The 24,843-nt window shown below is 41.8% G+C and overlaps 3 protein-coding genes across 18 annotated transcripts in view; 2 read left to right on the top strand and 1 right to left on the bottom strand.

Moving 5' to 3' along the window:
• The window catches only part of GATB (glutamyl-tRNA amidotransferase subunit B), a 685,553-nt gene that overhangs the window by 481,577 nt on the left and 179,133 nt on the right, over positions 1-24,843 (top strand). The gene's annotated exons all lie outside the window — the stretch shown is intronic.
• The window catches only part of SH3D19 (SH3 domain containing 19), a 186,994-nt gene that overhangs the window by 12,551 nt on the left and 149,600 nt on the right, over positions 1-24,843 (top strand). For 5 of the 16 annotated variants that reach the window (XM_084972684.1, XM_084972661.1, XM_084972663.1 and 2 more), the window contains exon 1: positions 154-710. The exons of 7 other annotated variants lie outside the window; for them this stretch is intronic. Coding sequence is in view for 2 of the 9 variants with exons in the window: in XM_084972661.1 (XP_084828787.1) it covers positions 705-710 (6 nt within the window). In the remaining 7 variants the exon portion in view is untranslated. Of the gene's footprint in view, positions 1-153; positions 711-24,843 lie in introns of those variants that run through there. 4 more of the 16 variants (XM_084972685.1, XM_084972669.1, XM_084972673.1 and 1 more) reach the window with 1 other exon arrangement.
• PRSS48 (serine protease 48) lies at positions 13,576-24,568 on the bottom strand. The gene is made up of 6 exons (XM_084972709.1): positions 24,372-24,568; positions 23,245-23,289; positions 22,903-23,065; positions 19,464-19,723; positions 17,124-17,293; positions 13,576-14,504 (listed from the first exon to the last, which is right to left on the bottom strand). Exons 1-6 carry the CDS (start codon positions 24,412-24,414, stop codon positions 14,229-14,231), a joined length of 957 nt encoding a protein of 318 aa, XP_084828835.1. The 5' UTR covers positions 24,415-24,568; the 3' UTR covers positions 13,576-14,228.

The following is a 24,843-nucleotide window of genomic DNA, read 5'->3' on the forward strand; positions in this document are numbered from 1 at the left end:
CTGCAGGGTCTTAAACCCCTACCCCTACCAGCAAGACGCGGAGGTCATTCCCCTGGAGGCCGCCCCTACCCCCGCCCCCAGACCCCCGCAACCCCGCTTGGCGGCGGTGCAGCTGCGGTGGCTCCTCCGGAGGCGAGCGGCCCCTCCCCCACCGAGCCCACTACGCCGCCATCTTGGGTCCCTGTCGCCTCCGTCTGGAAAGTTCAACTGTGGATTGGATGTTGGGCTCGAGGCATAGGAAACAACTTTTCAGGTGAAGAGGGAGACCCTGGGCAGATGGGAGTCGCCGTTACTTGCAGCAGTGGTTGCGGCTTCAAAAGCTTCAAACCCCGTGTCCGTGTGGAATGGGAGGCGGGTGGTTGTTAAGGACATTTCTGAGGAAGGACTGACCTGGTCGGAGCGGATGGGCAGCGGGGCGAGCGCCACATCCAGGGCCGCCCGGTGGGAGGAGGAGCTTGCGGCTGACCCCGACCGTCCTCAGGAGAGGGGCCGTGACACCGTTGACACCTCCCCAAGAGAGGGGCCGTGACACCCGGCTCCCAGTGTGAAGCTGCAGTCGGGGCGCCTTCTCAGGGCGAGTTGAGCGGCGTAGAGAGTCCTCGGGAGCACGTGGAGCACGGCTCTCGGTAGCTCCTTGAGCGCAAGGATTTTGTCAGCCTTGAACGGAATTCGGTGCTGACTACCTCATAGGTTTCCAGTGTTTAATGAAGGTAATGAATTAGAGGTTTTAATCCCAATATTCTTTAATTCTTTGGCTTTTTTCACTGAAAACTAATCTAGACTTCTCACTCTTGTAGGTTGTTTTTGTTGTTGTTTTTGTTTTAAGTACAAAACATTCTATTGATCAGTCACCAATTTAGTGCTTAATATATGCCATGAACTCATGTAAACATCTAACAGGTGAGAGAGTCAGGTTCTGTTTTTTAAGATGAGGAAAATGGGGCAAAGAGACATAGAGCTGGGGTGTGAATCCCTGCTGTCTTTTTTTCTCCTTTAATTTTTGACGTTAGATACAGTAAAGTTGACTTTCTCAGGCTACTTTCTCTGTGAGCTGTAGTATATGCATAGATTCTGGTCACCACCTCTGTAATCAGAATACAGAACAGTTTCATCATGTTAAAATTCTTTTTTTTTTTTTTTTTTTTTGTCTTTTTAGGGCTGCACCAGGGGCATTTTGAGGTTTCCAGGCTAGGGGTCTGCCGGCCACAGCCACAGCCACAGCAACAGGGGATCTGAGTCGAATTTCCAACCTACACCACAGCTCACAGCAACTCCGGATCCTTAACCCACTGAGTGAGGCCGGGGATCTAACCTGTGTCCTCATGGATGCCAGTCAGATTCGTTTCAGCTGAGCCACGCAGGGACCTCCCTATCACCTTAAAATTCTTGTGCTGCCTCTTGCAGCCAGACCTTCCCTCCATCCTTTAATCCCTAATCTGTTTTCAGTCTCTGTGGTTTCGTCTTTTCCAGAATATGATATAAAAGGAATCATTTCCCCCAGCACGCATTTGTGGATATTCATTCGTGTTGTCAGGTGTGTTAGTAGTTTGTCCTGTTTTACTACTGAATAGTATTCTGTTGTATGAATGGAAATGCACCACAGTTTGCTTATCCATTTACATGATGAAGGATATTTAGGTTGTTTTCAGTTTTTGGCATTTATGAATCAGCTGCTATAAACATTCATATAAGGATTTTTGCATAAAAATAAGTTTTTATTCCTCTAGTTTAAGTACCTGGATATTGATTTGCTGGGTCATATATATATGTATAACTTTATAAGAAACTGCCAAACTCTTTTTGAGGGTGATGCTGTACCATTTTGCATTATCATCAGCAGTGGTTGAGAGTTCCAGTTGCTCTACATCCTCACCAACACTAGGTATTGCTAGGTTTTTCTTGTTTGCTTTTGTTTTTGCTTTAGCTATTCTGATGATATACTGATATCTCATTCTCTTTAATGTGCATTTCCTTAATGGATAATGATCTTGAGCATCTTTTCATGTGGTTAATTGCCATCCATTATGTCATCTTTGGTGAAGAATGTTACAGATCTTTGCACATTTTAAAATTAAGTTGTTTGGAAGTTCCCGTCATGGCACACCATAAATGAATCCAACCAGGAACCATGAGATTTCAGGTTCGATCCCTGGCCTCACTCAGTGGCTTAAGGATGCTTCGAAGCCTTGAGCTGTGGTGTAGGTCACAGATGCAGCTCAGATCTGGCATTGCTGTGGCTATGGCAGAAGCCAGCAGCTATAGCTCCAATTAGACCCCTATCCTGGGAACCTCCATGTGCCAAGGGTGTGGCCCTAAAAAGACAAAAGACAAAGTAAATAAATAAATAAAATTAAGTTTGTTTTCATATTATGGAATTTTAAAGAGTTTTTAAAATTTGTTTTACATTGTTTTTTTCTTGTGAGATATGAAAATATTTCTCCTAGTCTGCAGTTTATTTTTTCATTCTGTTAGCAGTGTCTTTAGCTCTTTGAATGTATTGAAAATATCTGATTTGAAGTCTTTTCTAGAAAGCCCAATATCTGGGCGTCCACAGGTTCTGTTTATATTGATTGCCTTTTTTGTTTTTTTTTCTTCTGTGCATGAGCCATACTTTCTTGTTTCTTTTCATGCTTCCTAATTTTTTTGTTGAAAACTGGATTTTGAAAATTCATTGTAGCAACTCTGGAGTCAGATTCCTCTCCCTCCCAAGAGTTTGTTCCTGTTGCTTTTTATGATTGTTCTAGCTTGTCTTGTGATTTTTCTGAACTAATTTTAAGTTTATCATTTTTGTGATGTGTGGCACTGCAATCTCAGTTTCATTAGCTTAGTGGTCAGTTAGTGATTGGACAGAGTTTTCCTTAAATGCCTAGAACCAAGAAACAGACAGACAAACAAACAAACAAAACCCACCTCCCAGTCTTTGCAGGGATGCTGTGTGTGAGTATCACAGCACAACTTCAACACTCAGCCAAGCAGTGTACAATTTCCCTTAGCCTTCACTTCCTGCTTGTGCAGAGCCTGTAGGTCAGCCAGAGATGAGAGCTTAGGGCCTTCTCAGATCTTTTCTGAGCGTGCACCCACCCTGGGAATGCCCATGGACTTCTAGTTTTCCAGGAATATGTGGGAGCTTTTCAAAGCCCTCATTCCCCAAAGCATCTCATTCTCCCAGTCTTTTCTCTCAGCTTCTTTGGTTAGTCTGTTGTTTGCCTTAACTGTTATCCATTGCCTCATGCAGCATCAACTAATGTATTTATTTGCCTGTAAATAATTTCAATAAACTTTCTCCAGCTAGACACTTTTTAGCGCTTGGAAAGTTTTGAGTTAGGCAAGATAAAAGCAAGTTTTTTGTGCTGATCTTCCAGGGTGCTACCAGACAATTCAAAACAAATTATTCAGTTCTTCATGAATGAGGTCTTTTCTGCTCCCTCTGGTATGGGTACTGGTACCCAGAAGAGAGGCTGTTATTTTCAAGGCTACCACTGAGCTGGAGAATAGGGGATGGGACCAGGGTAAATTAAAATGCCACAAAGCTTGCTACTCTAACCAAAACCCAGTTAGTTTTCCCTAAGAGTTTCACTGTCCTTAAGTGTATCAAGTGGGTGCTACAAGGTTTTGGTTAGTTTTCAGAGTTCAAAAAAAGTTGATCCTGCCAGCTTCTTGCAGTTATTAATTGCTTTTATGGAGGACAGACTTTTGGAGTTCTATGCTCTGCCATTGTCACTGATATCACTCAAGTATGGATTAAAAAAAAACTGATTAAGATTGTTGGTCTTTTTATGAGCACATTGACCCAAGTTCTCCCTGTTAAATACCAAAAGAGAAGGTGTGAATACTATTACTTATTTTTGAAGTGTTCGCACATCCTGCAGTAGAATTATCAAGGTATTTGAGGAGCCTCACTCATCTGGTTGTTGCCGTGGCTGTGGCATAAGTTGCAGCTGTGGCTTGGATTCACTGTCTGGCCTGGGAACTTCTATTTGTCATGGGTGCAACCAAAAAAAGAGAAAAACCAAAACAAAACCATATGAAATAATTGCCCACTGGTCTGGTGTATTGGTGGCTAAATTTGTTGTTTATGTATTTATTTTTTGGCTGCGTCCACAGCATCTGGAAGTTCCTGGACCAGGGATCAAACTCATACCACAGCAGCAACCCGAGCCACAGCAATGACAGCACTGGGTCCATAATCCACTGTGCCACAAGGGAAATCCTGTGGTGTTTTTAAAAACCTATCCATCTTAAGATGAGTAATTACAGTGATCATAGCAAATGCTGTCCTTTCAATAAAAGAAATGACTGATATATGTTGACGAAAATGATAGTAGGAAGGAAGTATATAATTGTGTTTCTTCTGAAGATCATTTTTCTTTTTTTTGTCTTTTTGCCATTTCTTGGGCCGCTCCTGCGGCATATGGAGGTTCCCAGGCTAGGGGTCTAATCAGAGCTGCAGCTGCCAGCCTACGCCAGAGCCATAGCAAGGCGGGATCCGAGCCGTGTCTGCAACCTACACCACAGCTCACGGCAACGCCGGATCGTTAACCCACTGAGCAAGGGCAGGGACCGAACCCGCAACCTCATGGTTCCTAGTCGGATTTGTTAACCACTGCACCGCGACAGGAACTCCCATTCACCTATTTTAACACTTTCGCTTGTTTTTATGAAAGCTATAATCACCTGAAATCCTCATTTATAACCACACTATTGAAAGCTGCTCAGCATAATCCAAACCTACCTTTAGCGTTTTCTGTCTTATTTTTTCCTGGGTATTTCATCTCCATCTTGTGGCCCAACAGAACCGGATCTAGGTCCAGGAGACCTTTATTGTAAAGCTGAACTTGCCACTAGCCAGCTGTGTGTCCTTTATTTAATCTCTCTGGGTCTCAGCTTCTTCACTGACCATATGAAGGATTTAGATTAGGGATCTGGAAACAATAGCTTTGTGGACCAAATGTGGCTCACTGCCTGTTTTGTAAATAAAGTTTTATTGAAACACAGCCATGCTTATCCATTTGCATATTGTCTGTGCCTGCTTTTGTGCCACATCTGCAGAGTTGAGTAGTTGCACAGAGTCCACGGGGCCTGTGAGCCTAAAATATTTATTGTTTATCCCTTTACAGAAAAAGTTTGCTGACTCCGGACTATCACCTTTTCTTTCAGGTTAAAAATTCTTTTAATTTTAGGATACTTGGGTCAACTATTTCTTTTTCCCCCGTCAAATTGCTTCTTAGCAGATCACCAGAAAAATTTAGCTGGAAGAAGGGAAACACAAATCATACATTGTTATTTGTTAGACACCTATATCCATAAATCTGGCATATTTTGCTGTTAATGCTGTGGTTGTAAACCTCTAAAGCTCAGTATCTTATAACAGTTATAGTCAACTGGTGAGCTTGGCTCAGCCTCACTGTTTTCTTCATTCTGAGATAACTGATTAAAGGAGCAGTGGACAAACCATGTGCCCGCTTTTAATACGTCTGCTCAAAAAAAGTGCCTTATATTACTTCTACTCTCATTTCATTGGCTAATTTGATGTTAGTGGTGCCCAGAAGTCTCACCTTTCTGTAGGCGGCCCTGCAGGTCCTCTGGTCCTCAAGTGGATGGACAATCCTACAGGAGAGCTGTGGAACACTGGGTACAACATCATCCACCACAGTTGCCTTCAAGGTTCGCCAGTGCAAGCAGACGTGAGCAGACTGACACTACTGGCAAAAGCTGGGTTTTAGGATTCTTTGTGCTTTATGTTGTTCATGAACTCTCTATAGCTAATAAGTAACTACAAATTGGCCCATTGAGTTTTTGGAATATATTCTAATTCTCTCAACTTACTTATTTAATAAATGTTCATGATGAGAAGGTAGTATCTGTTTGGATTTCTTTAACTTATAATTCTCACCCCTAAGCTATCTTCTCCAAAGTTCCACATCTCACCAAATGACATGACTTCAGTCCTTCAAACTAGAAACCTGTGCAAAGTTCTTCCTTTCTTCGCTCACCATGATTACTTATATCTAGCTAGTCAGTTACCAGAGTCTACTGAATACATCCCATATAAAGCCTTTGACTCAGTCCCCTCCCCTCCATCCTCATTGCTACCATCCTGGTCCAGGCATCTCTCACCATTGGCAGCAGCCTTGTAACTAACTAGCCTCTCTACTTCCTGACTTGCTTCTCTGTAATCCATTCTTTATGCAACCACCAAAGTGATTTTTCCAAAATGCAAATTCTTTATATGTTATTCCCCTGCAATAAAATCTGTCAGTGTCTTTATCTTCCCTGTAAAGCTTAAATTTCTTGGCATGGCCTTGCACCTTTCATTCCTTTATTTATTTATTTTTTCTGGGAATTCCTAGGTCTGTCCTTTAATCTTAGCTTACATTCATGGCTGGAAAAATATAATCTTTCTTCTAGAAAAATTTTTCTAGAGCATATTTTATGAACTCACATAGTGCTTGTTAAATTTTTTTCTTTTGTAGAGACTCAAATTGTTGATAAAAAGTATTGTGCAGAACAGACTGTATGCAATATTGAGTGTGGTCCAACAGCAGGACCAGATGCCCAGTGGATGCTCCTTCTTGGAAGGGCTTGGCTAAGCCGGATAGGCTCCAAAGAAAGGCTGGTTGACATTGGTTTTTGTCTTACTTTCTCTGTAATCTGTTTTTAGAAATTTAAAATGTGCCCATTTAGAACTAGTCATTTATTGGCCTTATTCAGTGAACTTAACTCACTTATTTTTCCTTATGATACCAACTCAGCAGCTTCTGGACAAAAAGAATATGAAATAAATGCATTTTAAAAATACTCTCTCCTCTAGATCCTTCGTGTTAGCTCTCTATGTCAGAAATAAAAATAGCCTCACTGAACTCATAGGGGATAGGAGAAGTCCAAATACTTGCCTTTGAAGATACTCTAGTGATTTTAATTTTTCAGGCCAAAATGTTTTCATTATTTAAAATTCATTGACACAAAAATTTCTTTGATCGACCAACTGTTATTTTTTTCTTTTTATCTAGCTTAGTTACATGGAATTTTTAATAAAAGGAATCAGAAGTCTCAATTCTGGGCATGGCTCAGCAGGTTAAGAAACTGACTGGTGTCCATGAGGATGCAGTTCGATCCCTGGCCTTGATCAGTGGGTTAAGAATCCGGTGTTGCTGCAAGTTGCGGTGTAGGTTGCACATGTGGTGTAGAATCCCATGTTGCTGTGGCTGTGGTTGTGTCTAGGCTGGCAACTATCGCTCTGATTTGACCCCTAGCCTGGGAACTTCCATATGCCACTGGTGTGGCCCTAAAGAGACAAAAAAAGTAAAGAAGTCTCAATTCTGAAGTTTTGAGGTTACAATCACAGCTTTCTGTTTACATAAGCTGTTTTTAAAAAGCAAGCTTAATTTTTAAAAAGCAGGGTTGAAAAAAACTGTACATTTGTGTAAACATTTAAAAAGGAGTGAGTCAGCGGTCTACTGACCACAACTTTAAGCAAGAGGAAAAAGGTGATAGTGATGAACACAGCAGGTACATGGGGATTTGAACTTTCTATGTTAGATATTTCTGTAACAGTTTGGCTTTTTTAATAAACAGAATTGGGAAAAATAATTTTTTTAAAAGACTTTTTTTTTTTTAAATGAAGAGTTACTTGGTTTCCTCATCCTTAGGGAGGGAGAAGTCATTTTATTAGGGTTAGAACAGGCTGCTTTGTGATAACTTACACTATTGTAGAGATTCCATGAATATAGGGACTCTTGAACATCTTGAAATTTCATGAGAAAATGTGTGTTAGTGCATGAGTGCTTTTTGGGGATTCAGGGTTTGAATAATGTTAGAAAGAGGGTCCGTAATTCAGATTCTTCTGATTTTATTTCTCTAGTCCTGTCATCTCTGAGCTCCAGCTTGCCTACTCAGCATCTCTACTTGTATAGATAATAGGCATCTCACATCTAACATATATTGTATTAGTTTCCTCTTGCAGCTCTAGCAAATTGCTACAAATTCAGAGGCTTCAAACAGTAAGAATTTATTGTCTGACAGTTCTGGAGGTCAAAAGTCAATCAGTTTCACTGGGCTAAAATAAAGGTAATGTTAAGGCTGCATTTTGTCTCTAGGCCTAGAGGAGGATCATGTATTTTGTCTTTTTTAAACTTGGCTAGGCCAGCTGCATTCCTTGGCTTGTGGCCCCTTGCTCCATCCTCAAAGCCAGCAACATAGCATCTTTTTACCTCTCTTCTTTCTGCTTCATCCTTCTGCATAGTCTCTTAAACATCTCAGACTCTGACTTTCCTGCATGCCTTTTTAAAAAGATTTGTGATTATATTGCACCCACCCAGACAATCTAGGATAATCTCCACATCTCAAAATACTTAATATAATCATATGTGAAGAGTTGCTCTTACCAGGTAATATATTCAAAGATTCTGGGGATTAGACAGGGACATCCTTGGGGACCATTTTTCAGCCTCTCAGTGGATTTGATAGTGCAGCAAATCTGTTCTCCTCCAGCCTGCCTCATTCCATTTAATAGTATGGCTATTCTCAGGCCAGTAACATTTTCAGATCCTCATTTTCCCCATCTTCCTCTACCAGTTACCACCCTCACTCCTACCACCTACATACGATCCATCCCAATCCAGTCAAAATGGTATCTCAGTTCTACTACCCAACTGTGTCTAGAATCTGTCCTCTTCTACTAATTTTCCCTAAAATCAGGATGCCCTTAGCATCCCTTAGCATTTTGGAGCCTTAGGCCCCCATCCAATTCTTTTTACTCCTGGGTGTTCATAGTTAATTATGGTACAAAGCAGTGTGGGCTAAGTGTCATAAGAGTGGCACAAAGAGCCACAGGACTAGACCTCATTCACTTTATTCCAACCACTCGGAGATGGGAAGTGAGAGCTTACATGGTGGAAGATACTGTGGGGAATTTGGGTCAGTTGAGGATAATTATCCTGGAAAGCAATTAGAATTTCCCACTAAAGATTTCAATCTTTTCTCATTCTTATGACAGTGAACATTTCCTTTCAATTATTGATCGTAGGGAATAAAATTAATCTAATGTCTGGTTATTTTAAATGACTCCTTCCCTTCTCCTTTCTATAAGAAGGAACATGTTTAACAAAATTCTCAGGCACCTCAATTCTAGTATGTAAATAAACTGTACATAGTCAGCTTTGGTGTAGAGAATATTATAGCTTCAGAACGAAGCTGAGCATTTGAAAAGATAAAATACCCAGTGTTGAAATAATACAAAAATATAACTTCCGCATTTTATTATTCTGAATCTTTTTTCTATAACAGCCCCACATTTTGGGGGTGGCTCTACAATTTAGTGAAATAAAGAAAAGATGGACGATAATTCGAAATAGTCTATTTGTTATATGAATAGAAGATCTGGAAATAACTATGTTTCCTCACTTTTAGGGAAAACAATTTCCATTTGGATTTTCAGCAGCCTTAGTGTACAGCTTTATTTGTTAAATGTGACCTTAGCAAATCCACCTTAGTTAAAATTCCTCAAGACAAGAAAATGAAAATTGCAGCATATTAAATCAGATATTGCAAGGAATAAAGTATTCTGCAAATTTAAACAGATTTTTAAGGCAGAAATGCTATTGAGCCCCCCTCCAAAATAGAGTGTAAAGATGTTCCTATTAATTTCCTTCTCATTTGGTCAGTGATGGTGTCATGGGCTAAATTTGTTACCAGTAAGCGTGACATTTTAGTTTTATGGATACAAATGTTTATTGATTGTTTTGTCCTCCAGTAATGTGTTACCAGGCTATACTCATATATGAGGTTAAGCTTTATATTTTGTGTTGTAGCAATTGAAAGAGAAAATATATATAGTTAGTTGGAGCCTTTTCTTGAAATACAACACCAGAATTATTTAGAAGACCTTTAGAAAGCCCTAAATACACCACAGACTAGTTATTTTTTGTTTAGGCAGGGGAAAAAAACTTTTCCTGTTCATTTTTTAAAAAAACAACTTTATTGAGATATAATTCTCATACCATGTTCTCTCCCCATTTCCTATTAGGTTTTAAAACCATTTTCCAAGGTTCTTTCAATGTATTTTTTAGATATTTACTGCCTCCTATTCTAATCAACAGACAGAAATAAGTGAGTTGAGGTGTACAAGAGAAGGGTATTCCATGTATAGAGGACAGCCTTATAGATTAAATAAGGCTTTGAAGTGGAAATGGGATGAAGGAATGAGAAGAATATTGCTCTGGGTAAGAAGGGAAAAGTCAAATGGGAAGGAAGGTAGGCTCTTAGTAATGCATTTTAAAGTAGATGGTAAAAAACCTAGGCTTGGGAGTTCTCCTTGTACAGAGGAAAGGAACCCGACTAGTATCCATGAAGATGCAGGTTCGATCCCTGGCCTCGCTCAGCGGGTCAAGGATCCAGTGTTGCCATGAGCTGTGGGGTAGGTTGCAGACTTGGCTCAGATCCTGAGTTGCTATGGCTGTGCTCTTGACTGGCACTGCAACTCCAATTCGATCCCTAGCCTGGGAATGTCCATATGCTGCAAGTGCAGCTCCTCCCCCCCCCAAAAAAAAACCCCACAAAAAAACAGAAAACCAAAAACTTGGGCTTGCACCTTTCTTCACCTTGGTTAATGGGGTCTTAGTATAAGGGTAGTATAGTGGAGGATGGGAAGACAAGGAACAGCTCACAGCCTCACAGAACTGAACCTACATCACTGATAGCTCATTGGTATTCTCATTCTGCTTCCTGTCTAATTCCGCTACCATCCAGCTACCCCCTCTACTAACCTAGCTCCCTCACGGCCTCTGCATATTCCCACAAGCCACAGTGTGGGATTTTCTCTTCCTCTGTTCTGTGATCATTCCCCTGCTCTCAGCCCTCAGGGCCTTCTCATCCCACTGAGCACACAGTTCAGAGTCCTTACTGACGCCTGCCAGGGCGCTGCTCCCTCTGCTCCCAGTTCCTGCCCTGCCCTCTCCAGCAGTGCTCCAGTAGTGACCTCTGTTCTAGCTCACACACCTGGCATCCTCCCACCTCAGAACCTTTGTGCCTGCTGTTCTGTCTCCCTGGAATGTTCTTTCCCAGGTATTTGTTTTGCTTTCTTCCTTTACACAGGCCTCTGTAAATGTCACCTCCTTAGAGAAGCTTCCTGACCATCCTGTCTAAAGTGGAATCCCCACCCTGAAACCTTATCTGCTGCTTCTGTGCTGTTTTCCTTTATCAGACTTTCTTGTACTTGACATTATAATAAACATTCACAGTTAGCTCTCTGTAACTGAGGTTTTTGCATCTGTGGTGTTGGTTGAATCCACACAAGTATGGAGGGTTGTCTCACTGTGCCATTTTCTGTAAGGAACTTGAGCATCTGCAGATTTTGGTATTTGTGAAGGTTCTGGAACAAAGGAGTGCATCTGCAGTAGATACTGGGGAGGACTGTATTTGCAGTGGATTACTGTCTCTTTCCCCCACTGGAATGTAAACTTGTTGAAGGCAGGTTTGGCACATTGTATCTGCTGCACTACCCTCAGTACCTAGAATGGCGCCTGGAATGTGGTGGGCACTTAATACTGTTGATTGTAGACTGAGATACTATAGGGCCCGTGTGCAGCTCTCCCAGGAGAAGGGGTCTACTGTACTGTGTAGTATTGAGTGCATCTGTTAGGTGGGCTGCTAGGCCAACTGCCCCACTTCCCCTGGGTGGCTTGTAAGTCAGGTGCTTATCCCAGTACGTCTAACCTGTAGTGTTCAGGACAGTGATGTCATGCTGTCTCCTTTAGGGCCCTTTCTTTCCACTTGGAAGGCCGGGTCTCTCCATAAGTTTTAAGTTGCAGCTCATGGTTCATGATTTAAAAAAACCTGTTAGATTCCTGTGCTGTGGAGCAGTTGCTTCCTAAAGATCTGGAGGAATGATAGGAAGCACTGGCTTTCTTGACCTTCTTTATGTCCTCTTCCCAGGTCGTCTTGGCTCATACATTTATGTGTTTTTCTCTTCTTACTCGTTCTTTTCCGATTCTTGATTTTGGTCTGTCATTTCTTCTCCGTTTTCCTTTCTTGTCTCTCCTTTCTCTCTCGTTCTCTTCTCCCAGCTGCCATTTTGCTTTGCCCTCTCTATCATTCCAGAGCTGGCTTAGCTTAAATTACTATCTCTGAGAAACTTTTCACTGTACCTGCTTTGTGTCTTCTTTGTTCTTTTGTACCTTATAGCCAGAGAGGTAAGAAAGAGAATGGGGCTGAAACAGTCTTTCCTTCCTTCTTTTATTTAATCAATATAAGAAAACCTACTTTGTGTAAGACATTGTGCTAGGTCCTAGGCTACCTCAGTAAACAAAACACTCAGGTTTCTTAGTTGGAGAGACAAAGAGATTGTGTGTTTATTCTTCATTCATTCGTTTGACAAATATATATTGAGACTGGAATATACTGGTTGGCAAAAACAATTCTTGACTTATGGACCTCGTTACACTTTGGTAAGATAGACAGACAAACATTAACTGGATAGTTATACAAACGAATGTTAAATTACAGCTGAGTTTCTTCCTATCAAGGAAGGCCCTGTAGTGCCCTGCAAATATATAGAGAGAGCACTTGTTCTCATCAGGAGCTCTGGGAACAACTTCCTTGAGAAAGTGAAGAGTGAACTGAGATCTGAAGGCACAGTGAAGGTAGCAGGAAGGAGGAAATAGCAGATACAACGCCCAGTGCTTAGGAGGGGCTTGGAAGAAGTGGAGTGTAGAGGGCACATGCTGTGAGGCTGAAGTGGCACCCTCGGGTCAGACCCAGCAGAGCCTTGTAGGTTCTCTTAGGACTTTGGTCCATATTCTTTGGGCATCAGGATGCCTTTGAAGTACACAAACAAAGGAAGGGGGGAGAAAGACATTTTAAAATTCCCATTTTTTTTTTTTTTTTGCTTTTTAGGGCTGCACCTGTGGCATATGGAGGTTCCCAGGCTAGGGGTGGGATTGGAGCTACAGCTGCCAGCCTATACCACAGCCACAGCAACACAGGATCCGAGCTGCATCTGTGACCTATACCATGGCTCACGGCAACGCCAGATCCTTAACTCACTGAGGCCCAGGATCAAACCTGCAACTTCATGGTTCCTAGTTGGATTCGTTTCTGCTGCACCACAATGGGAACTCCGCATTTTAAAATTCCTTATTTTAAAAACTCTAGTCTGAATTCTGTGGAGAACAAATGCAGTTGAGGACAGGTGTAAGTGACAGAAAGGACATGGGAATGGCAGTTGGGATGCTGTTGTGGCATTCACGATGAGAGGTAAGGTTGAGTTAGCAAGGATTTTAACCTTCCAGACCTATCCTCACTTCATGTTAAATGCATCTATTTATCCCCAGAAATTGTTTTTGAAAGTTGACTTACATAAAAGCCACAGATGCAACAAAACTTACATTCATTCAAATGAGAAATGAAGGATGATTGAAATAAAAAAAGTTATGAGTAGAATTATACCAGATAATGACTGAAGTCAAGTATAAACACTTAGCTCTCAGCTCCTGGAAGCCTAGGCAGAAAAGGGAAATAGTATAGGTCGTGTGATTGTTTAACAAAAGGAAGCATGTTCGTTAAGACAGGAAAATAATCTTTCTTTATAAACATTTAAAGTACTTTATTATAGAAGTGACATTAAACAACATGGACAGGTCCAGATTATTGAAGCCCAAGGCCTCCCCTCTTGAGATTATTACATTAATCCATTTTTGGTGGTAGCGACACTGGTACTTCAGAAAAGCAAAAATTTCAGAAATGTACAGAGCCGAACTGCATACATGGATTTCTTACCTGACACCTAGCTGCAGAGGAGAACCTTAAGATAGTGGAGGAAGTCGAGAAATACAGACCAGGTAAGAAGCCCATGATGCAGCCCATGGGCACGAAGTAAACCCTTAATGTACTTTCTTGAGGACCTTCCTTTTTGCCTTCACAGATACTTTTTTTCTTGCCTGTTTCTGTCATCATTTAATTTGTGTCCATTATTTATCATAAAAGGCATCCTTCCTGCCTTGCAAGAGGCATAGTCTGGGACAAAGAATGCCATGCACAAAAGTGGCATCCTTATTTCTCAGCTGTTTACATTCCAACCAGTAAAACCTACTTCTAGAATCAAGAACCTCAAAAATAAAATCATTTCTAATTATCTTACTGAACTCATCCAGAGTTTCCTGTGACGTTAGGTGTAAGTTCTCCGCCCCTAGGGCTTATTCTCCATGCATTCCCTTCCCAGCCCACCATACCACCTACTCTCCTGGTAAGAGATGGCGCCCAGAGGCACAGGAGGGTCCCAGGAGAGCCAGAGAAAGCAGTATAATAAGGAACACGAAGTCAGATAAGTCCAGATTGTTGGCACGCAAGACCTCAGCTCTTGAGATAATGGTGATAATCCATTTTTGGTAGTAGGTCACATTAGTGTAGACTCCAGGAAAAAGATCAGCACACTCTATCCCCCAGCTTGACACTCCTATCTGGATCCATACACCATCAATATGACATGCCAGGGGCCCTCCAGAATCACCCTACAGAAGAGATAAAAGATAAAGGTCAGGAGCATGGTGAATAGGGCCCGTGAAGAGGAGTGTAGCCACAGAGGCGGAGCCTTCCTTAGAATGGGGCCATGGAGAAAGCCCAACTTCCTTCTGCACTGGGGGAGACACAGACATTTAGAATCATAGAATCTGAAATTGGCAGAGAGCTTAGCTAAATGTATCAGTAGTTTCAAAATACTCATTTATGATTAAAAAGAAACACGATGAGTTTTTCACTAAAGTTAAATTCATTCAGTTGAATGAACTGTCCTTGTTTTTCCTTTCTTTGTTTCTTACTGCCTTTTTTTAGTGTTAAAATAATCCTGTCTTATATAACATGGCAGTGATAGTAGTTGGTGGTGTGCCAGTATTGCTGGGTTTTTGGTAACAGTTTTATTGAGGTATAATTCACATACTATACAATTCACCCATTTGAAGTGTAGAAGTCAGCAGTTTTTAATATATTTACGGTGTTGTTCAACCCTCACCACAACCCATTTTTATCACCGCCAAAGGAAACCCCATGCCCTTTAGCAGTCACTCTCATTTCCTCCCACTCCTTCCAGCCCTAGGCCAACCAGTTATCTACCTTCTGCCTCTGTGGATTTGCATATTATGGCCATTTTGTAGAAATGAAATTATGAAACATAAAACCTTTTTATGTCTAGCTTCTTTACTTAGCATATTCTTTTGAAGGTTCATCCATGTTATCACATGTGTAAGTGCTCCATTCCCATTTCTTTTCATGGCTGAATATATTTCATTATATTGATATATCACTTTTTGTTTAGTCATCAGTTGATAGGCCTTTGGGTATTATCACTTTTTGGCTATTATAAATAACGACGCAGTGAGTATTCATGTACACATTTTTATACGGATCTGTTTTCATTTCTCTTGGGTGTGTACTTAGGAGTGGAATTCCTGGATCATATAATAAGTCTATATTTCAGCTTTTGAGGTTTTCCAGAGTGGCTGTACCATTTTACATTCTCACTAGGTGTATGAAGTTTCCAATTTCTCCACATCCCTTGCCAGCTCTTTTTTTTTTTTTTTTTTTTTTTGGTCTTTTTGCCTTTTCTAGGGCCGCTCCTATGGCATATGCAGGTTCCCAGGCTAGGGCTCTAATCAGAGCTGTAGCCACCAGCCTACTCCAGAGCCACAGCAACGCAGGATCCGAGCCACGTCTGCGACCTACACCACAGCTCACAGCAATGCCGGATCCTTAACCCACTGAGCAAGGCCAGGGATTGAACCCACAACCTCATGGTTCCTAGTCGGATTTGGTAACCACTGCGCCACGACGGGAACTCCCCTTGCCAACTCTTATTTATTATCTATCTTGATTATAGCTATCCTAGCGGGTGTGAAGTTGTCTCATTGTTTGATTTGTAAATAATGAATATGCAAATAAGAAAATTTGGCAGAGATACAGTAAAATGTGTGTGTGTGTGTGTATGTGTGTATGTGGGGGGGTAAAAACCAAATGGTCATTATAGAACAAAAAAATAAAATATCTGAGGTAAAATTTCCCTAGATGATCTTAACAGTAAAATCCAGACGGCAGAAAAGAGACACAATGATTTTTGAAAACAGATTAACTTTAAGTATCCAATTTAAAAAATGGAGAAAGGTAAAAATAAAATATAAAGTATCAGAGACGTGTATGAAACTATCAAAAAAAAGTGTAACTTGGAGTTCCCGTCGTGGCGCAGTGGTTAACGAATCCGACTAGGAACCATGAGGTTGCGGGTTCGGTCCCTGCCCTTGCTCAGTGGGTTAAGGATCCGGCGTTGCCATGAGCTGTGGTGTAGGTCGCAGATGCGGCTTGGATCCTGCGTTGCTGTGGCTCTGGCGTAGGCCGGTGGCTATGGCTCCGATTTGACCACTAGCCTGGGAACCTCCATATGCCGCAGGGACGGCCCAAGAAATAGCAAAAAGACAAAAAAAAAAAAAAAAAAAAAAGGTGTAACTTTAAATTTCCTATTTCAACCAGAAGAGGAAAGGAGAGAAATGAGGCAGAATAATATTTGAAGAAATCATGAATGGAAAATTTCCAAGTTTTGATGAAACATTAAAGAGTACATTAAAAAAAAAAAAAAACTCAGTGAATCCTAAATAGGATAAAGACAGATAAAAGCACACCTAGCACCTCCCATTCAAATTTTCCAACAATCAAATATGAAGGCAAATATATTGAAAGCAGCCAGAGAAAAACGACACATCACATTCAATGGAGGAAGACACAAACAATTGCTGATTTTTCATCAGACGGTTTTTAAGTGGAGACAAAGAAATGACATCTTTTAAGTGTACAATGAAATGTTTCTTGAAAAAATTTAAAAGCTGCCAATTCTACATTAACCTCTTCATATATTTATAGAAACATAGGGGATCGTGAAAATGCAAACACCAGTGGTTAACATTGCTCTAGATCAATAGTCGAAGAGATTAGATTCATTAAGTGATTTATCCAGATTAACTCCACAATTATTGTCAGAACATTTGTCTCCTGATTCCCAGTTCACTAATGTTTACAGATGGGAAAACCTGGATCCAATTAAGATCTCATGTTAAATTAAAAAAAAAAATTCAAGAGCAAACTCTAACCTGGCAAGTATCCTTCTTTTTAGCAGGGTCAGCAGCACAAATCATGCTTTCCTGGATGACCCACTTTGTTTGTGGCAATAGGATACCAACTGGATTGTAGATTTTTTCACAAGCCAGGTGTTCAATGATGGATATTTCTGCTTCCTGGAGTCTGGTAGGGTACTTAGAACCTGCAGAGATAAATAGGAATGAAAGGAAAAGCAACCCGGAAAGGTACAGGGACAATATTCAGTCAACAGTATGCAGAGATTTCTGAAGGGGAATCCAAAAGCAGAATACAGTCACTTTCCAATCATCCTAATGGAAGAGGAGTTTTTTTCAGTACACTTTATCTAAAACAATCAATAATTCAAAATTCATGTTTGGAGTTTTTCTAATGTACTGTGTGGGACATCCCTAATGTTCTAAATTAGAAATTATGATACATTTTGATTGAATGAAGATATATTCTAAAATATTCTAAAGCTTTCTCATTTTATCTGCTCCCAGATCATTTCCTGTCTTGTCTTTACTCCATTCCAGGAAGGGGTTGACACAACACTTTAAAAAGAGATTAAGGAGTTTCTGTCACGGTACAGCAGAAACGAATCCGACTAGGAAACATGAGGTTGCAGATTCAATCCCTGGCCTCACTCAGTGGGTTGAGGATCTGGTGTTGCCATGAGCTGTGGTGTAGGTTGCGGATGCAGCTCGGATCTGGCGTTGCTGTGGCTCTGGTGTAGGCCGGCAGCTACAGCTCCGCTTAGACCCCTAACCTGGGAACCTCCATATGCCATGCATACGGCCCTAAAAAGCAAAAATAAAAAAAGACAGAGATTAAGGAGTTCCTGCGCTGGGTTGCACCAGGATCGGGTGTCTCTACAGTGCTAGGATGCAGATTTGATCCCTAGCTTGGCACAGTGGTTTAAAGAATCCAGTGTTGAAGATATACAGATGGCCAACAAACACATGAAAAAATGCTCAACATCGCTGATTATAAGAGAAATGCAAATAAAAACTACCATGAGATACCACCTCACACCAGTCAGAATGGCCATCATTAATAAGTCCACAAATAACAAGTGCTGGAGGGGCTGTGGAGAAAAGGGAACCCTCCTGCACTGTTGGTGGGAATATCAACTGGTACAGCCACTATGGAGAGCAGTTTGGAGATACCTTAGAAATCTATACATAGAACTTCCATATGACCCCACAATCCCACTCTTGGGCATCTATCCAGACAAAACTCTACTTAAAAGAGACACATGCACCCGCATGTTCATTGCAGCACTATTCACAATAGCCAAGACATGGAAACAACCCAAATGTCCATCGACAGAGGATTGGATTCGGAAGAGGTGGTATATATACACAATGGAATACTACTCAGCCATAAAAAAGAATGACATAATGCCATTTGCAGCAACATGGATGGAACTAGAGACTCTCATACTGAGTGAAATGAGCCAGAAAGACAAAGACAAATACCATGTGATATCCCTTATAACTGGAATCTAATATCCAGCACAAATGAACATCTCCTCAGAAAAGAAAATCATGGACTTGGAGAAGAGACTTGTGGCTGCCTGATGGGAGGGGGAGGGAGTGGGAGGGATCGGGAGCTTGCGCTTATCAGACACAACTTAGAATAGATTTACAAGGAGATCCTGCTGAATAGCATTGAGAACTTTGTCTAGATACTCATGTTGCAACAGAAGAAAGGGTGGGGGAAAAACTGTAATTGTAATGTATACATGTAAGGATAACCTGACCCCCTTGCTGTACAGTGGGAAAAAAAAAAAAAAAAAAAAAAGAATCCAGTGTTGCTGTAGCCGTGGCATTTAGCCCTGGCCCAGGAATTCCACATGCCTCGGTGTGGCCAAAAAAAGGAAAAAAAAAGGATTTAAAAAAAAATTAGACTCTGGACTTCCTGCTGTGGTACAGCAGGTTAAGGATGCAGCATTGAAGCTGCATCTCGGATTTGATCCCTGGCCCAGGAACTTCCATATACCACGAGTGTGGCCAAAAAAAACAAAACAAGACTCCCTAAAACAAAAACCACACTACACTCTTTCCAATTTTAAATCAAGTGTGTTAACCTCTGTTTCAGAGAAGTAATTGTGTGTTTAAATTATTAGTATATGCTCTTATAGCTATAGCTAGGCTCTAGGCAGGATATAAGAGTAAATAAACATAAATAAGCAAACATTTTATTTGAAGATTTATAGATAGTATCAATAGGTTGATTTGATTTTATTGAAAATATTTGCCATAGTAATGATATGTCTAGAATATGAATATTCTGGAGCAGGTACAAGAAGGTGATGTATGAAACAACCTGTTTTCTCTACCCATTCTCACCTTCATGTTTCAATTTCCCCCATCCAGTCACCCAGCAAGAGTCTGGAATTGTCAGCTGCTGTTTGATATTAGGCAGGCAGATGGGCCTGATGGAAGAAGTGTATGTGACTCTGGAGAAGAGCCTCAACAAGGCAATGTCTCCAATGGTGTCGTGGTATTTGGGGTGGATGACAACTCGAAACACGTGATACTTCACACCTTCACTTGAGGCTAGATTGTTTGATCCCAGCCACACAGTGTATAGGAAAGGAATCCAGGTCCTGAAGAGAAGAGAAAGCATAGAGTCAAAGTGAAGCATGCTTTGATGCTTCAGCTGGGGCAAAACAAGCTGCTCGTGTACCACTCAGTCTTTAAGCAAGAAAGGAGAGTAACAGACTTGGAGTTAACCAAGCTGCTCCTAACTTGGCATAGAGTTGGTTTGTCTCCTTTTCTCCTTCCTGCCCATCCCGCCCTCCCTGACCACTCTTTCTTTTGCTATCTGCTGTTTCTGTGGTCTCCTTTATATGTTTATTGCCAGAGTTCCCTGGTTCTCTCTCTCTCTCTTTTGGCCACCCTGGGCATACGGACTTCCTGGACCAGGATCAGATGTGGGGCACACTCTGTCCCCGACCAACGATCAAACCTGTGTCCCAGCACTCCCAAGACACTACTGGTCACCCACCGGTCCTGTTGCACCACCTCAGGAACTCCTTCCCTAGGTCTCTTATTCACCTCTCCTATTCTCCATGGTTTCAGCCATCACCTAAATGCTTAATAGTCATTGCTTTATTTTCATTTTTGATTTCTGAGCACTAGACTTTTATTTCTGAATAAAAAACTATGGAAAATATAACCACCAAAATTTACGTGAGTGTGTGTGTGTGTGTGTGTGTGTGTGTGTGTAATTTAAAATGTCAAGTGGGTTGATAATAGAAGTTCTCTGCCCTATTATCCTCAATTCACACTTATCCGAAGGCAATTTCTTTCAACTCTTAGCTCTTTCTCAGCATTTTTCCTAGTATTTTCAAGAAACCCTGTATATTGCCATAATATTTTATATCTTTCAGTTTTAGAATATTGTGTTCCTGCTGTCGAAGGTGAGGGCTGATCCAACAATCACTACTAACCCCCACTTCCTTTTTCGTCATCCTCCTAACCTAGTATTACTTTTTGTTAGATCAGTATTTAATATGTATGTTCTAGAGTTCCCATCAAATGGCTCAGCAGTTAATGAACCCGACTAGTATCCATGAGGACATGGGTTTGATCCCTGGCCTTGCTCAGTGGGTTAAGGATTTGGCCTTGCAGTGAGTTCTCTGTGTAGCTCAAAGACGCAGCTGGCTCGCATTTGACATTGCTGTGGCTGTGATGTAGGCTAGCAGCTACAGCTCCGATTCGACCCCTAGCCTGGGAACTTCCATGTGCCTTGGGTGTGGCCCTAAAAAGACACACACACACACACACACACACACACACACACACACACACGTACACGTTCTTATGACTAAAATCATTATTCACTACTGGGCCATATTGGGTACTTCAATCAGATTTCTTGTAATACTTATATTTATTTATTTTTTGCTTTTTTTAGGGCCACACCTGTGGCATATGGAGGTTCCCAGACTAGGGGTCAAATCAGAGCTACAGCTGCTGGCCTACTCCAGAGCCATAGCAATGCAGGATCCAAGCCGCATCTGCAACCTATACCACAGCTCATGGCAACGTCAGATCCTTAACCCACTGAGCGAGGCCAGGGATCAAACCTGGGTCCTGATGGTTCCTAGTTGGATTATTTTCTGCTGCGCCATGACAGGAACTCCTCTTGCAATACTATTTGCTTCTGTAATTAATAATGTGGTCTCACTTCTTTGTTTTTTTAGTTTTCTTTCTTTTTTTTTGGGTGTGTGTGTGTGTGTGTGTTTTAAGCCACCCAGTTTGTGGCAATTTCTTTTTTTTTTTTTTAATTGTTATTTCCCCAATACAATTTTTTTCTATTGTACATACATGTACATATTCCTTTTTCTCACATTATCATGCTCCATCATAGACTTGTGGTTGTTAAGGGGGAGGGGGAGGGAGTGGGATGGATTGGGAGCTTGGGGTTAATAGATGCAAACTATTGCCTTTGGAATGGATTAGCAATGAGCTCCTGCTGTGTAGCACTGGGAACTATGTCTGGTCACTTAAGTTTTTTTAGTTTTCTATGTACCTACCACTAACTGATCATTTGTTCCTCAGACTGTCTGCCAGAAGTGTGACTCTCTCCATATGTTGGTATCTGGTAGACAGTCTGTCAATGGTATCCTTTAAAAAAATTTTTTTTTTAATTTTTAGGTTTCTGCCTTCTAACTTCAATCCTGGAACTTTTCTTTATGATTTTCTCAGGGGTTCTCTTCTGTGTCACAGTCTCTTTTTCTGGATCCCACATTTTCCTGTTTTCTCCTCTTTATTTTGGTGAAACACATTCTCCCATGCCTTCTTGAGAAAGACATGCATGAGAGGTAATATTTTTGCTGCTTTGTATATTTGAACATGTCTTATTTCTATCCCACACTTGATTGATAGTTTGTAAATATGGATAGAATTCTAAGTTGCAATTCTCTCCACATTTTGAAGTTATTAGTCTTTTTTTTTTTATTTCAGTCTGTTATTGAAAAGTCCTGTCATTTTCATTTTGTTATATATGTCATCTGTTGTGGCATAACAAGTTACCACACAGCCTAAAGACTTAAAACAGCAAACATTTCACCATTTCTGTGGGTCAGGAATCTGGGTGCCTCTGACCAGGATGTGCTCAAGCTGGGCTGCAGTGTTGTCTCAGGGCTTAGCTCAGTGAGGGCCTGCCCCATCTTCCTTCACTACTGTTGGCTGGAGACATTAGTTTTATGAGGGTATCTCTATCGCTACTCACCACATGATACCTTGTTTTTCTCACAGGTTGTGTTTGTGACCCAAAACAGCTTAAGACAGAATTCCCTGACTGGTGTGTAGGAAGTCATTTGGTGAAAAGTAGGAAAATTTCTATGAAATTCTCACTGTGGCTCCATGGGTTAAGGACCCATCATAGTGTCTGTGAGGATGTGGGTTTGATCCCTGACCTCGATCAGTGGGTTAAGGGTCTGGCGTTGCCGTGAGCTGTGCTGTAGGTCACACATGCAGCTCGGATCTGGCGTTGCAGTGGCTGTGGTGTAGGTTGGCAGCTGTAGCTCCGATTCAACCCCTAGCCTGGGAACTTCCATATGCTTCAGATGCAGCCCTAAAAAGAAAAAAAAAAGTTTCTAATATGGGGACTATTTTCATCATTTTTTTTAAAACCCTGGGCCTTGTCCCTAATCCAGAGTGACCTAGGTTTCCTCTGCCTGTTCATCTTGCCACTTTCATTTGTCTGTTGGTTCATTCATGAATTCATTCAGATATTTGTTGAGAACCTGTGTGCTGGCTAGCAGCTAGAACTCACATGTGTAGGCAGTGCGCTGCTGTCAGGATCCACCTGTCACTGATGAGAGAACCCCCACAGATGTGGGTCTGACCTAGGTGCAGGCTGACCTGCCAAGGCCAGCGCTTGTCGGCAGCATCCTGACCACCCACAATGCGGCTGGAGTACACAGGTCGTCCACACACTAGAGAAGGAGGAGAGAGAGCAGTGTGGACCTCTGGTTGTCTTGTTCTTGTGATCCCATCTTCCCATCATCCCCAAACTCCCATCCATTCCCAGGACCTGCATCCTCCCTAGCCTCCATACTCCATCCTATTCCAGTTCCAAACCCAGCATGCTTGGGTCCAAGTGGAAACCACTCACCTGAGTGCAGAGATTTCTTCTGGGAAGGAATGGATAGGCAAGACCCTAAAGCAAATACATGGTATCATTAATATATAACAATACATCTTATATCTAGATTCACTGAACAGAGAGGCTTTCTACATACTTAAATTTCTCAGATTGGTGTTAAAGGCCAAAATTTTATAAATATCTACTCATTAATGGGAATCTTGATAATTACATGCCTGCTTGCCTTCTTTTTTTTTTTTTTTTTCCTTTTTATGGCTGCACCAGAAGCATATGGAAGTTCCTAGACTAGGGGTCACTTTGGACTTATAGCTGGGGCCACTGCCACAGCAACAGCAATGCTGGATCCAAGCCACATCTGTGACCTACAGTTTTCAGCAATGCCTAATCCTTAACCCACTGAACAAGGCCAGGGATCGAACCCACGTCCTCATGGAGACTATGTTGGGTTCTTAACCCACTGAGCCACAATGTGAACTCATTACCTGCCTTCTTTGCAGCATACATGGAATATAATTGGACTTGTAATGTAATTGGTGATCCATGGTTGCCATCAGGAATATCAAGTGAGGTTGCAAATACATTAATGCCTTCATACATTATTGATTTTGAGGTTATAATCTATTTACTTTTGTTGGGTTTTCTTTAGCTGAAGTAGCATTTTGCAGTGTTTGTGTATCTTTCTTTTTTGTTACCTGGTATCTTTTTGCTACTCTTAGCTTACCCTGCTTTTAAATCACTGTGGACCAGGGAAATAAGTGAACAAGCCTCTTCCTGACATCAGTGATTTCCAGTTGCTTCCACTTGAAATGCTCTTCCTCCTAGATCCTCTTAGCTAAATCATTCATCTCCTTTATGTCTTTGCTCAAATAGCTTCTTTTTAGTGAAACCTTCCTGGAGCACTTGATTTAAAATGATAATGCCAGGAGTTCCCGTTATGCCTCAGCAGAAATGAACCTGAGTAGTGTCCTTGGAAGGCTTGCAGCCTGGCCCAGAGGATCCTCTCAGGACTTTTTCAGGGCACACTATTCAGAAGTCACATCCCGTGAGTGAAATTGTCCTGTTGCTCTATGTGGTAATTTCTTGAGCCAAAAACACCTCTGCACCCCACCCCCCCGCCCCCCACCTCAGGGGCTCACCCAGCAGAAGGAGCAGTGGGAAGACACAGCCTGCAGGGCCCATGTTTCTGTCAGAGTCAGCACTTCCTGGACTCAGGCTCCCAGGGTGAGGCCAACTGGGGAGCAACTGGGGAAGAGGGGGCAGGACCAGCTTCTTATCCTAAGCAGATTTCTTGGCTTTGCCCCTGTCCTCTCTGTCCTCACCCTGGCCAGGCACTGAAGGAACCAGCCTTAAGAAGTGCAGCTGCAGGACCCAGGGGGAGGAGCTGAGGCTCGAGGTGCCCCCTGCTGTCCTGGCAGAGCAAGGAGTCTAGGGCTTCTGCCTCCTCCTCTGGGAGGGGCGAAGGGGTGGGTGCAGTAGCTGCCGGCCCAGGGCAGGTTGGAGGGCAGTGAAAGGAATAGAGCCCTGTCTCTAGCAAGGAACAGGAAGGTGGGCAGGACTCTTCAAAAGCAAGAAATGGAAAAGAAATCAACTCAGAACTTGGCTAATTTC

The sequence above is a fragment of the Sus scrofa genome, chromosome 8 (assembly GCF_054392235.1).
Source record: "Sus scrofa isolate SSC_HxYL_T2T_F1_AM1 chromosome 8, Sscrofa_HxYL_maternal_Yorkshire_Landrace_v2.0, whole genome shotgun sequence".
NCBI classification, from domain to species: Eukaryota; Metazoa; Chordata; class Mammalia; order Artiodactyla; family Suidae; genus Sus; species Sus scrofa.